General features: G+C 43.3%; 1 protein-coding gene across 2 annotated transcripts in view; it reads left to right on the forward strand.

Annotated features, from left to right (window-relative positions):
- Positions 1–5,194: 5,194 nt before the first annotated feature.
- CDCA7L (cell division cycle associated 7 like) overlaps positions 5,195–13,137 on the forward strand; it is a 54,161-nt gene continuing 46,218 nt past the window's right edge. The window contains exon 1 of one of the 2 annotated variants that reach the window (XM_004461327.4): positions 5,195–5,522. In XM_004461327.4, the coding sequence (XP_004461384.2) occupies positions 5,220–5,522 (303 nt within the window). In that variant the 5' untranslated portion in view covers positions 5,195–5,219. The remainder of the gene's footprint in view (positions 5,523–13,137) is intronic. The other variant, XM_004461326.4, reaches the window with a different exon arrangement.

Below are 13,137 nucleotides of genomic sequence, written 5' to 3' on the forward strand. Positions count from 1 at the left end.
AAATAATGGGTTGGTAATACATGAAGAATCTAGTTCCCATTTTCCCATCCTCCTCAAACTACCTGAATAAAGGCAAAAGGGAAAGAGTACAGCTTTTGTAGTTTGGCAGATCTGGGTTCTAACTTAGCTTGCCTGGGTCAGTTTGGGTAGGTTTCTCAAATCCTCAAAGCCTCAGTTTTCTTGTCTGAAAAATGAGGGTAGTATTATTATATATATATCACCTGTCTGTGGTGATGGCTGGGTGAAATCACGTGTGAACAGTTCCTGGAACATGGTTAGTCCTCAATAAATGGAGGGATTACTACTATTATTCCTACTTTACAAGTGTCTGCCATACTCTCTTTCCGAAAATGCAATCACTTTGGCTGCTGTTGTTCCATTTTGGCAAGAATATTGTGAGATGAGTTGGGCAGGTATGTGTATCCCCAGTTTACAGATGGGGAAAATTAAGTTCAATGATTCTCACACCCCCGTGGGCATCAAAATCACCTGAATGATGATTAAAACTCAAATGGCTGGGCTCCACTCCCAGTTTTTTTATTCAGAAGGTCTGGGGTGGAGCCCAAGAATCTGAATTTCTAAGCAGAGCCCAGGTGATGTCAATGCTGCTGGTCTGAGGCCCACACTTTGCACACCACCAAGCTAGGCTCAAGTAATAGCTCCTTAGCTTACTTGCATATTAGAATTACCGGAAAGCTTAAAAGATGAAAAGAATCCACAAATGCCTCAAATCCATAGATTTTCTGCTATCACAGATTTAATTTTATCACAGGCATAAAAATACATGATCATTCCAAGTGAAAAAGGGCTTGTCAGTAACAACTTTGGAAATTCTGTAAAACCTGGAAAGTTCCTTCTTCAAAAAGAAACAAAACAGTACTTCTAGGGGAGCTAGAATAGCTCAGTGGTTGAGCATCCGATTCCCATGTAGAAGGTCCCGGGGTTCAATCCCTGGTGTCTACCCTCTATCCCCGCCCCCCCCAACAGTATCTCTAACAAAACATTTGTATATTCAAGTAGTTAGAGAAGTTGTACGTTTTTTATCCTGACTTTTCCATTTTGTATCCCAGATTTTCTGTTATTGTTTGCCAAATACTGAGAGAAGGTTAGCAAACAATTAAGATGACTGACCACAGCTGAAGCAATAGATTCCTTAATACTGTAATATTCACCCTTTGAAATTCTTTTTTGAAATACTAGTTATTTCAGCTTTGACAAAATAGAAATTAAAACCCTGCTTTTAAAAATATGGGAAGTGGATTTGGCTCAACGGATAGAGCATCTGCCTACCATATAGGAGGTCCAGGGTTCAAACCCAGGGCTTCCTGACCTGTGTGATAAGCTCGCCCACACACAGTGCTGATGCGCACATGGAGTGCTGTGCCAAGCAGGGGTGTCCCTCGTGTAGGGGAGCCCCATGTGCAAGGAGTGTGCCCCTTAAGGAGAGCTGCCCAGCACGAAAGAAAGTGCAGCCTACCCAGGAATGGCGCTGCATACATGCAGAACTGACACAGCATGATGACGCAACAAAAAGAGACACAGATTCCGGGTGCTGCTGGCAAGAATACAAGTGGACACAGAAGAACATAAAGCGAATGGACAGAGAGAGCAGAGAACTGCAGGGGAGGGCAGGGAAGGAGAGAGAAATAAATAAAAAATAAATATTCTGCATTTTTTATTGAACTAACAAAATGTTTTATGACTTGTCATTTATGAAATTTATTTTATAAACAAATTTATTCTGAACTCTATATTATTTTTTAAATTACTTTTAAAAATGCTACCTATATAATTCATTTTGAGAAGACTTAGCTCTCTAAAACTATGTACCACAGGGACATCTGTTGGTATCACAAATTAGAAGTGGATCATTACCATTTTCATTTATAACATATAAATTCTTGGAAAGGTAAGAGTTACTGATTTAATCTGTTTTGACTTTTAGCCTTTTATTGTCAGTGCCTAAAATAATTTTTAAGTTCACAGATTAAATTATGAATTACGCACTTTCCATTTTGTAAAAATGTATACAATATTGCATTAATCGTATTTGGAATTTACATAACATCTCTAATAGAAGAAATTCCAAATGTTTTGAAAATATTGCCTCACTGACTGTCACTACACTTTCTGGGGAACAGATGGGGAACTGTCACAGTTGAAGGAGTAAATGAGCATGCACACAAAAGTAACAGCATAGGGCTTACTGCACTGAGTGCTCAAGAAGTTAGTTATTATTGCTACCACTGTTAACTTGTAACAGGAACAGTATTAGTATACTATACTAATATATAATACACATATTAGCATATGTATATTATCGGGTTACAAAAAGCAAGTTATCATCTGGAACAAATTTTGCCACATTAAAGTGTAAACAATGTCTATGTTGACATTTAATTTTCATCATAAAGTATATATTTCTGCACCCAATATATGAAGGCATCCGATTGCTTGTCCAGATCCTGTTCTCTAAAGCTATTCAGGTGGTTTTCATCAGAATGTCCTTAAATCGTGAGGCTGACAGTATTATCTTGGTATGTCAATTCAGGAAGATGGAATACCCGGGTTGTAATGAAAGAAAGGCACCCAGTCAATGTTAAATGGTGACTTTGTTAAAAGAGACTCAATTCTAGAACTTTTATTCTGCAACAGCTTGGACATTTTATCTCTGATTGTTTTTCTGATTTAGGGATGCCTCTTCCTTCTAGGCTAAGTCTTATCTAACCATAATGAGATGGTTATTTCAAGACACCAAGAGATTGAGAACAACTAGGGGGATTATCTTGTTTAACTCTTCCTTTTTTTATTTATGATCAAATATAATGCTAAGCAATATTCAAATAGTATTCACATTGCTTCCAGTTCTTGCCCAAAAGTGGATTCTTTGTTGAGTTTTCCACACCACCAGACTGGCATGATCCTCTGTTCTAAAGGATTGACAGAGAAGTTTGCCCAAAGCTAAGCTCTGAGGACAGGCTACTCCTTCAGAGGAAGAGTGAGGTATTTTGACTTTTGATTCCTTTTATAGAGCAAAAAATTGTGGGCCAGGGCTGATATCCAATCAAAACTCTCTCATCTCATTTAAATCAGGTTCAATGATGGCACCTAATCACAAATTTCTTACCTTGTTCAGGTACTATGGAACAAGTTTTTTTATTCTCTTACAGAGACATTTGTAAGCAAGAAAGCAAGCAAGCATAGATGGAGATGTCTAAAAGGAATTTTGCAAACATTACCTTTTCGTTTCCTCTACTGCAACATGTATATTATTGCTTCTGGGAAGGGACACGCATTCTTGCAGTACTGCGCTAAAACCCAAGGCTCACAGGTTTTTAATCCCATCAATACCCGTGAGTAGGAAGTATTATCACAGGGTGATGTTAAAAATCCCCTAGTTCCTTGGGGATTTCCCAAAAGACTTCTAGAGCAATAATGGAACCAAAATCTGACAATGGAACATAGCATAGATGTAATACAAAATACCATCTAAATGCATAGGTTTTGCAGGCAAAAGAAGAAAGTTTCCAGTTTGCCATATGAAGACTTAGGGCTGGTTAAGGCAAATATCCAAGGCAGGAAAACTCAGTAGCTTCCAAGTTTCCAAGTAATTCCTAGTATTTTACAAAGCTTTAAGTGCTTTGTAAAATCTGACCATTTCTAAAATTTAAATTCCCTTTCCAAAAGGGATTTTATGCAACCTACAATAAAAAGAAATAAATGCAAATAAGATCATTGATTTATGGGGAAATAATTATAAAAAAAGAAAGAGCTCTGATAAAATAATTTTAACTCTGAGCTTCCTGGCAGCCAAAGGGAAGAAGTAAAGAATAATGGAAAGAACATTGGGTTTGGAGGCATAAGAAACTATTTCCAGTTTGGTAGTCTTCTGCTGTCACTTAGTAGCAGGGTGTCAGGGGTCTCTCTCTTAATGTATCTTTTTCAATTCCATGTCCTTATTTTAAAAGTAAGGACAATAAGAATCTGTAAGAACTTGGAAGGATTCAAGGAGCTACAGTAGTGAAGGAAACTCTGAAGCATAACAAAAGTGAAAGCAGTTATAATCAATAGCTTGCACTATTCAATTAAAAGAAAACAAAACCTTTTCTTAAGTTAGACAATGTTTTATTGGTCTTACTAAATCAGAGGATCTGGAACAGAGAAAGCAAAGAACAAATGTTTGCTGAGCCAATGAAGGAAGAAAAGCAGGCAGTTCCCAAATGTTTTCTCCTCAAACTTGAGTACATGTTTGGCCAGCTTCATTCACTTCTTTATCAAACAAAAGATAAATGTCAGATTCCAAGCAGCCAAGAGGCGTCACAGAAGGTCTCAGGCGGAGCAGCAGTTCCACTATGAACCCCTGATCTCAATAGGCCTCAATACTGCCCTGCAAACCTATGATTTCAGGACAGTTCCACCTACTAGGCTCCCCAATACCTAATTCAAGCCTTGCACAATCTCAACCCACGTAAGTTTTCACTCTTCACATTTGAGCTCTAAGAAGTCTTCCCTGTGCAGCCTGCTCACCGCCCCCCCCCCCAGTTGTGTCCCTCAATACCACCCACCTTCTCCTCATTTCCATCTAGGCGCTATTAGCGTCAGTATTTGGTAGCGCTGGTGGCTGGCTCCTAGACTTTAAGTTCATGGAAGCAGGGGCCTAATTTTGTGATTCATCATAGTGTTCCCTCGCCTAGCACAGCGCGTGGTACTTTTAAGCGCTCAGTCAGTATTCGTTAAATTAACCGGCACTCTTGCCCTCTAGGAACTCTGTTTAATGAGTTAAGATCCGCTTGTACAATGGGCTAATAAAGATTCTCTGAAGTTCCAGGGGTTTTACAGGGCCCGCACCCTGGTCCTTTGTAAAGAAACTTTGGTTTCCTATTTCGCAAAGTGAACCCTGCAACAAAGTTTTGGGAGTCGTCAGAAACCCGCCCCTTTACAACAACAAAACAAAGTAAGCCCTGAAGTGTCCTAAAATCCCTTCCCGGATCAGAGGTACAAGTGCAGCAGCAGATCCTCACACTGCAGGGGCACAACCTGGAATATGCCCTCCGAGCAGCCAGCAGCAGCGCAGCCGGGCGGGCCAGCTGGAGACAGTGCCGGAACAGCCCCCTCGCATTTCTCCCGCGCGAACCCGGCAGGACCGCTCCACTCCCTCTCTCAGCTGCAGGGGGGAGCCCGGCGCCCCCAAACTGGTAGCCGCCTCCAGCCGCGCCCAGATGCAGCCCACTTCTTCCGCCGCCAGCGAAGTGAAATTCTCTGGTAGCCAAGTTGGATCAGTGTTCCGAGCCTCGGGGTCCGGCGAGGCGGAGCCGAGGCGGCGGCGCGACGCGCTCCCCCTGTCCCGGGCGCCAAGTGCGCCCCTCCCCTGGCCCGCCCGAGTCCGGGCGGAGCGCGCAGGCTGTACGGCCGCGGGGCGTTCTCGGTGCGCCCGGCCCGTGGCGAGCCAGGCTCCCGAGGCCGCGTGCTGGGAGGAGGCTGGAGCCCCGTTAGGAAGAATGGAGTTGGCGACTCGCTCCCAGGTGAGGGTCCGGCCGCCCGCCGCAGTCGGGACGCATCCCCGGCCTGCCTGCCTTTGCGCCCGGGCCCTCCTCCCCGCTGGGGGCTGGAAACGTGGCCCTTGGCCGCTGCGCTGTGGATGAGGCGTGCTCCGTCCCGCGAACGGCGCAGTGGGCGCGCCCCGCAGGTGTGCGCCGCAGGTCACGTCTGTGCCACCGGGACCGGAGCGCCCCGCCTCCGCCCGGGGGGTGTCCCGGGGTCGCAGGCCAGTCGCTATGGCCGCGGGCCTCAGGTGAGGATGCGCTGCAATGGGGATGCACACTGGGAGGCCGCCGAAGCGCGGCGGCCACGTTTGCGGTGCTCTTGGGGCCCAGGGGCCTTTTTTTTGGTGCGCGCCCCCACTTCCTCCGGGAATTGGCACAGAGATAAGGAAGTTTAAGAAAATACAGTCGGTAGTCAGACCAGTCCAGCCTGAATACTGGGGTTTGTTCCAGAACTTTTATAAATGTTTTCAAGGAATTTCTAACTACATGGGGAAACGGCAACGCCTGAAGTCGAAGTTTAAAAACACACGCACCCCCCTCGCAGATCTCAAGCCGCGTGCATAGTACGGACCAGTTACGCATTAGTCTCAACTAGGTTTTGAAAACACTTAAGAGTTAGTTCCTCAAATGTTCAATGGGTGGTGGGATTGTGAACGTGACTTTAGTTTCCTTTTTTCATTTTATCTTTTTAAAGGATTCTTATTTTCTAACAGTGAACGTACATTTTATGTTTAGAGGTAAGCAGTAAAAACTTTTTTTTCAAACGACCTAAAAATAAAACTTTTAGAAAGGGAAGGAAGGGGAGCCCAAAAGATGCTTTGTACGAGGTGTTTTTGTTTTTGTTTTTTTGAAGAGTTTCTGGTTCACTGCTTCCTGCATACCTTCGAGTGTTGTTTACCTCTTTTTCTACACCTGGGTGCGGAGTCCCGGAGAAGGGGAGGCGGGGTCCCGGCGTTGAGGACGTGGAGCGCCCGCCTTCTGCTCTGGGCAGCCCCGCTGCCCCGGCCTGCCAGTGGTGCCCAAGCTCGGGCCGCTCTACACGGCCCGGACCCGAGGGCAAATTTGAGTCCAAGCCACTGACTGTCTCTTTGACCATTTGTGAAAGGCTTCCTAAAATGCATTTGAGAAAAATCTGTTGTGGATGTTTGTGAAAAGGAGTATTATTTCAAAACTTTCTGCAGTGAGGGGCGGTATTAAAAACAGGAAAACGTAACGCACGCCTAGAGACAGAGACAGGATCAGAATTTCTTTTTTTCTTTTTTTTTTTTGCGACCAACTTTTACCATAATGCTTCTGAGAGTGTCCTGTGATTCTGGGAGCTTTGGCTTCTCCAGGACTTTAAAACAAAAACAAAAAATTGCAAAAAAAGCAAAAAACTTTTGAAAGGACGTTTGAGGCCCCTGTGATTTTCACCAGAAAATCTGGTTTGACAATGCATCACTCCTGAGACCCGTTGTCCTACTGGATATAGCTTTTAACTTGGTCCTGTTCATATTTTTCCATGAGGTTCATGCTTAGGAGATTGAGTGTCCCAGGATGTGTAGTGGGAAGTGAAAATTATACCGTCAAATAACGAGGCTAATTTTTGGTAGTTTTAAAATGTTAAATAATCTGTTTATCTTGTGGGGGTGGTCCACAAATTATGTCCAACCCATTATGCACCAATTAGGGCAAATTACTATATGTAAGATGATCAGGTTTTTTTTTTCTTAAGACCTCTTAATTGGCAGCACAAATTAAGATGTGTGATGATTTTTTCCAGTGGAAATGTTCCTGTTCATCATCATTTAAATGTGAGCTGATTATAGTCTCTTTAATTTAAATTAGTGGAGAGTGATTCTATGGGGTGGGCAGGTGACTGCAGATAAGAGCACTTAATGAACATTTCAGGCACAGCAAGATGTTAAATTCATGTGGTTCAATCCCTTACCCCACCTAGCCTTATGAATAAAGCAGTGTGATGAAACGCCTGAAGCTGCATTCCTGCACTTGGAACACGGCTCACATGGTTCGCCTCAGTGTGCAGTGGGTTTTAATTCCACAAAAACAGTAAATATAATTTCCATCCCTTAGAAGGCACAGAGTTAGAAAGGGGTTATGGCAAAGTCGCTTAGGCTTAATGTCATGAGTAGGAGGGAACCAAGGGGATGGAGAATCTCACTTAAACTCTGAATAACTTTCTAGCCTCTCCTTTTCTGGGATCCCCAGTGTGTAGGATTTGAGATCCTCCGATGGCGATTATGCTTCCCATGGGCTCTAGTCCTTGTTGGGGTGACAGAAGGACAGAAATCATACTCAGGAAAGGCAAGGCAGGCCCTTCCCAAGAGCTCTCACCAACACGACTCCCAGATGTTGGAGGAAGGCTGTGTCAGCTGCCCAGCAGAGACACTGGTAGGTCCTGAAGGCCAGTGTGGACCTTTTACTTCTTGCTCGAGTGCAGCTTGGACTCTGAGAAGGACATGATACTAAATGTTCTCGTGAATATGCGTGGAGCTCGCTGCTGAAGGGCTAAAGGGGAATTTGTCTGGTATTGACCACCTTGCTACGAAAGATATCCATCTGATTCCAGCCCTGTGGCTGAAAATGTGTGGCTACAGGCCCTGAAGCTGGTCACTGAGGGGGTCGTGTGTGATTTCCTGGAAGAATGTCACCGTGATTTTGCCACTTTAATAGTCCCATATATATGTGTATATATATATTTATTTATTTTTTAAGAGCCTATATTTTAAAAACCATTTGTCTGTTTTACTCTACTGACAGCCATATCCATAGTAGCGCTGAATTCCCAGTGATGAGTTGCAAACCTCAGAAATCAAAGCAATTCTGATCTGGTCAGGTGCATGGGACAAAACCTTGAGATAATTATGCATATTAAATCATAATGAATGGTAGGGCAAATTAAGGACAAAAATCAGTAAAGCCATTTAAGTAGAATTGTCCAGCCCATTAATTTTAAACTGGTGTTCCTCAGCCATTAGCACTCTCTTTGAGCTACATTTTTGAATTTTTATTTCCAAGATATAGTTTTATTTTAAAAAGACTTAACAGCTTTGTTTGTCAAATTGATACTGGCTTCTTGGAAGTGGGCTAGTGATAAAATATTGGTGGTACCGTTTTCTTTTAGTTGATGAGAAATGGGGGTTTCTGAGTGTGGTAAAATAGGACCATCAGAGGCATATATAGTAAGCATAGCTGAAGTTAACATGCAGACAGTCGTCTTCTGTAGTGTTTTAGTTTCCTAGGCTGCTGAAAGCAGATACCATGACATGGGTTGGCTTAAACAGTGGGATTTATTAGCTTACAGTTGGAGGCTGTGAGAATGTCCGAACCAAGGCATCATCAGGGCAATGCTTTCTCCTCAAAGACCGACTGCTGGCGATCCTGGCTCCTTTGCCACATGGCAGGGCACATTGTGGCTTTGGCTGGTCTCTCCCTTCTCTGGGTTTCGTTGCTTTCAACTTCTTGCTTCCTTGGCTCTCTGTCTGAATTTCGTTCTTTTATAAAGGACTCCAAGTAATAGGATTTTGACCCATCCTGAATGAGGCGGGTCATGCCTTAACTAAAGTATCCTCATCAAAACTCCTACTTACTGTGGGTTCATACCCACAGGAATGGATTAACATTAAGAACTTGTTTTTCTGGGTACATACAGCTGCAAACCATTCCACATAGTAATAAATGCTGATGCCCTGTGGGTCATACAAAAATTTGTCATGAATTCCCACAAAGTTTCAGTGCAGATAAATAGTTGACCCTTCCTGCCTTCACAAGCATAAGCTGGATGGCAGAGGATCCATGATTGGGTTAGTCCATTTATGAGGTGTTTACTGTGCACCTGCTGTGTGCCAGGCACTATGCTGATTGCTGTAGAAGATTCAAAGGCCCAGGTAACACTGTTCCTACTCTAAGTACCCCAAACCCCTAATTCAGGGGTTCTTAACCTTTTTTGTTCCATGGAACCTTTTGCCAATCAGGTGAAAACCACTGATCCCTTACTAAGTCTGCCCTATAGTGTATATTATTTAATAAATATATCACACCTGCACCAACATGTCCCCACAAGAATGTTTTTTAAAATTTCATTTCAAGCTCATGGACCCCTTGTTAAGAACCCTTGTCTTGATTAGATCACTCTGGAATTCCCTGATCATTCTGCTTTTGCACAGCTTGGTGCCCCTTGGGTTCTGAGAAAGAAAGAAGAGCTCAAGACACCCCACCCCCCAAGGAATTATCACATGCTCTGATACTTTTTAATGAGAGTCTTATTGGGCCAAGTGCTTGACATTATCAGATTTAATCTTCACTGTAATTCTGTGACATATGTAGTAACATCTACATTTTAAAGTGAAGCCTAGATTGCTTTAATATTCTCTGGCAATCCAGCAAGGAAGCGGCTCAGCCAGATTCTGGTCTGTCTCTAGATCCACTGCCTGGCGCTTGTCACTGGAATTAGGGGCCTTGGCAGGTGACAGAACTTTCACTGAGATAGTTTTATGAGGCTAGAAATATTTGCCCAACTTATAGCGCCATTGAGATGATCAAGGACATGCCAAGTATAAACACTATTTAAATATAGAGGTGTCACAACTTTGGACTTTTCTCATGATACCTTCTCCCCTTAGCAGGGTGGGAGTGTTACAATAGCTCATCTGGTTCTTTTTTAGGAATGTGCCAGATTATGCTTTGGACAGGATTCCTTGGATACCGTCTGTAGAAGTCAGCTGAGGAGTATGGATAAGATCCATAAAGCTTGGAATTTTTTGCAAATAACATTGTTAATGAAATGAAAAAATAATTGAACTGCTGCTCTGAAACCCCTACCTACTCTCAATGCTTCATTTTCTGCATATTCCATTTTCTGTGTTCAGTCATTTTGCACAACTTTTATGATTGCTGTTTGAATTCTGCTTTCTTTTACTTCCATAATTACTATTTTTCTGAATAGCTTACAAGTCTTTGCAGTTTTCCCTTTTAATGGCTGTGTAGTATTTCTTTGAGTGGATGCATATTTTATGTATCAAGTTCCTGTTGGAAAAATATTCCTTTTTGAAGAAACTTTGCAATAAATGTCTTGGCAAAGGGGTATGTAACTTATGCCTTGTGTGGGGCCCACACCATTGTTAGACTACTGTTTGTGTATAATGTATTTAATATCTGGCAGAAGGAATGTGCCTGGGTTTTCAATAGATGGGCACCACTGACACATTGTTTTTCCTGGGGCATTTCTCCTTTTGCTGTGCTGTATTAGCCGAGAGAACCAGTTTTGCTCCGTTTAGAACCAGTGTTCTTGAAAACCGGACTGAAACAGGATTGTTGCCTCCTTGAATTTGATGCACCCAGTAGAGTGCTTTAGTTGGGAGGAAAGTGGACAGCAGTGCTGTAAGTGTGTTCTTCACCACCATCTGGTCTGCCCGGAAGACTGAGGAAACCCAGGACGAGCTGAGGCGGCTTGCTGAAGAGGCGAGGCCCAGGGCTGTGTGGGCATGCCTGCAAGTTGGTCCCGTTGTTTTCCTGCACTGAGCTCCTCTCACATCTGGTAGTGATTAACTTTTTAAAAAAATGTTGCATTTTCTTTTCTTGCTTATTTCAACTCCAAATAGTCTTGTAGGTAGCATTTCTGAAAACACATTTTTTTATTGAGAGTTGGATGTCTAAAGGTGGAAAAGTAGTTTCTAAGCTAAAAAAAATTTCCTTTTGAATCAGGGTGGTGATTACGGTGGCTGGGGACAGGGTGTAAAACGTCACCAAGATATATATGCACTTTTGTGTTTGTATGTTGCACTTCAATAAAAGGCTTAAAAACAGTGTAACGGGGAAGCAGATGTATTTCAAGTGGTTGACCGCCTGCTTCCCATATAGGAGGTCCAAGGTTGGATCCCTAGGACCTCCTAAAAACAAAAACAAATGAATAAATGGAAAAGCCACCTCTGGAGAGCCTGTGTGACTCAGTGATTGAGCCCTGGCTTCTCACAGAGAAGGTCTCGGGTGTATCCCTGGCCCCAGTACCTCAACAAAACAACAAAAACCCCAGTATATCGCATCCCTAAGTTTGAGTTCTAAAGTCTCCATTTCCCTCCAGCCCAGGCAACCAGGTGGGCAGGAGTCTTGAGCCGCACCCCCCCCCCCCACCGTCCCCCGGGTTATACTAGTGGTGCCAAGCCAGGGGGCTTCCCTTCCCATAGATTCTTGTGCTGACACCCCAGTTTTTGGGCAGCCCCCATCTTTTAACCTCTGCTCCAGGAGGGGCCTGTGCTCCTCATAGCAGCCAGGGCTGGCAGTCTAGGTCTTTTGCCTGGAGCCTGACACCCCTCAACTGCCTGATGGCAGACCTCCTCCTCGGTAATGAGGGCCTCAGGGTAATGGCTGGGAACCCTGTGGCACATCAGGTGAAAATGATGATGATCCGGCAGAAGTGGAAAAGTGGAAGGGCCTGGGATGTAGGACTTGTAAATATTTGTTGAATTAAAATGGCACCCTGGAATATCCTGTAATAGGGCTTCTCACATTTTTCAGTTGCACAAAAGGCAGATGCCAGTTACTGCCTGCTCCTAGGCATAGAGGTGTAGTAGCCCCAAGCTGCCTGACAAGATTTTCTTCCAAATCTCCAGTTTTATCTTTAAAAGCTGTGCCTATTTTGCATTCTATTCAATGATGGATTTTTATTTTAATGCAACAGTAATATTTAAAATTTCTTTGTGGGAAAAAAATTCCCGTACCCTTTCCCACTGCTGGCCCTGATGTCCTCTGGCCATAACTGAGCTCCCCAGTTTGATAAGCATGGTAAAATTTAGAACTCGTACATGTAATAAATCCTGAAATATGAGAGAGACATCTCCGTTGCCATCTCACTCTTCTTACCACCATTGTAATATCCTTTTATTTAAAGCTCAGTGACTGAGAAGAGCAGTTAAGTGGGGAGAAAAACATCAAAGTGGTTGATGTCGAAGTCCTTGAGAATATTTCTCATGTGAAATGTCAATAGCCCCAGTGTCTTTATTTTGTTCTCCTTTAGCCTTGCTTTAAAATGGAAAGTTAAGAAAAATCAAAGTATGTATGATACCATTGTTTATTTTTAATTCTTCCCTGACAATTGGTCATAAGCATTTTTTATTTGAGGAGATTTTAAAATAAAACTAAAGCCAGTGGGATCTCATCCAGCCTTTCCCACACCCACATGTGGCCTCTTAATAAGGCTTGCCTTTCCTGACTTTAAAAAAAATTCAATCTGTTTTCCTACACTACCAGCTTCAAAAAAACTCACTGAAAAGAGTGTTTGGGTGTCCTCTTGACCTTCATTGTACTAAGTGGTATCCTCTTCTGGGTGTAATTAGGAACCCGAAAAGGATGCAGTCTTAGTGAGTGCATATTCACTGTGGCACAAAGCCAAGAGCCAAGTGGCTACAGCAAACCGGCAAGGACCTGCATTCCAGAGGTTGTTAGGGTGAGTTTTCCACGGTGGCAGTCAGCAGGTCAGAAGTGTGTCCAGACAATCCCTGTATAAAGGCTTCCAGGGCAGGCTGGTCGGAGGTGGCTAATCCCCTTCCTCACCCCTCTGTCCCCATCAGTTTGAAGATCTGTTTAAATACGCCTCTGG

Source organism: Dasypus novemcinctus, chromosome 5 (genome assembly GCF_030445035.2).
Source record: "Dasypus novemcinctus isolate mDasNov1 chromosome 5, mDasNov1.1.hap2, whole genome shotgun sequence".
Taxonomy (NCBI): Eukaryota; Metazoa; Chordata; class Mammalia; order Cingulata; family Dasypodidae; genus Dasypus; species Dasypus novemcinctus.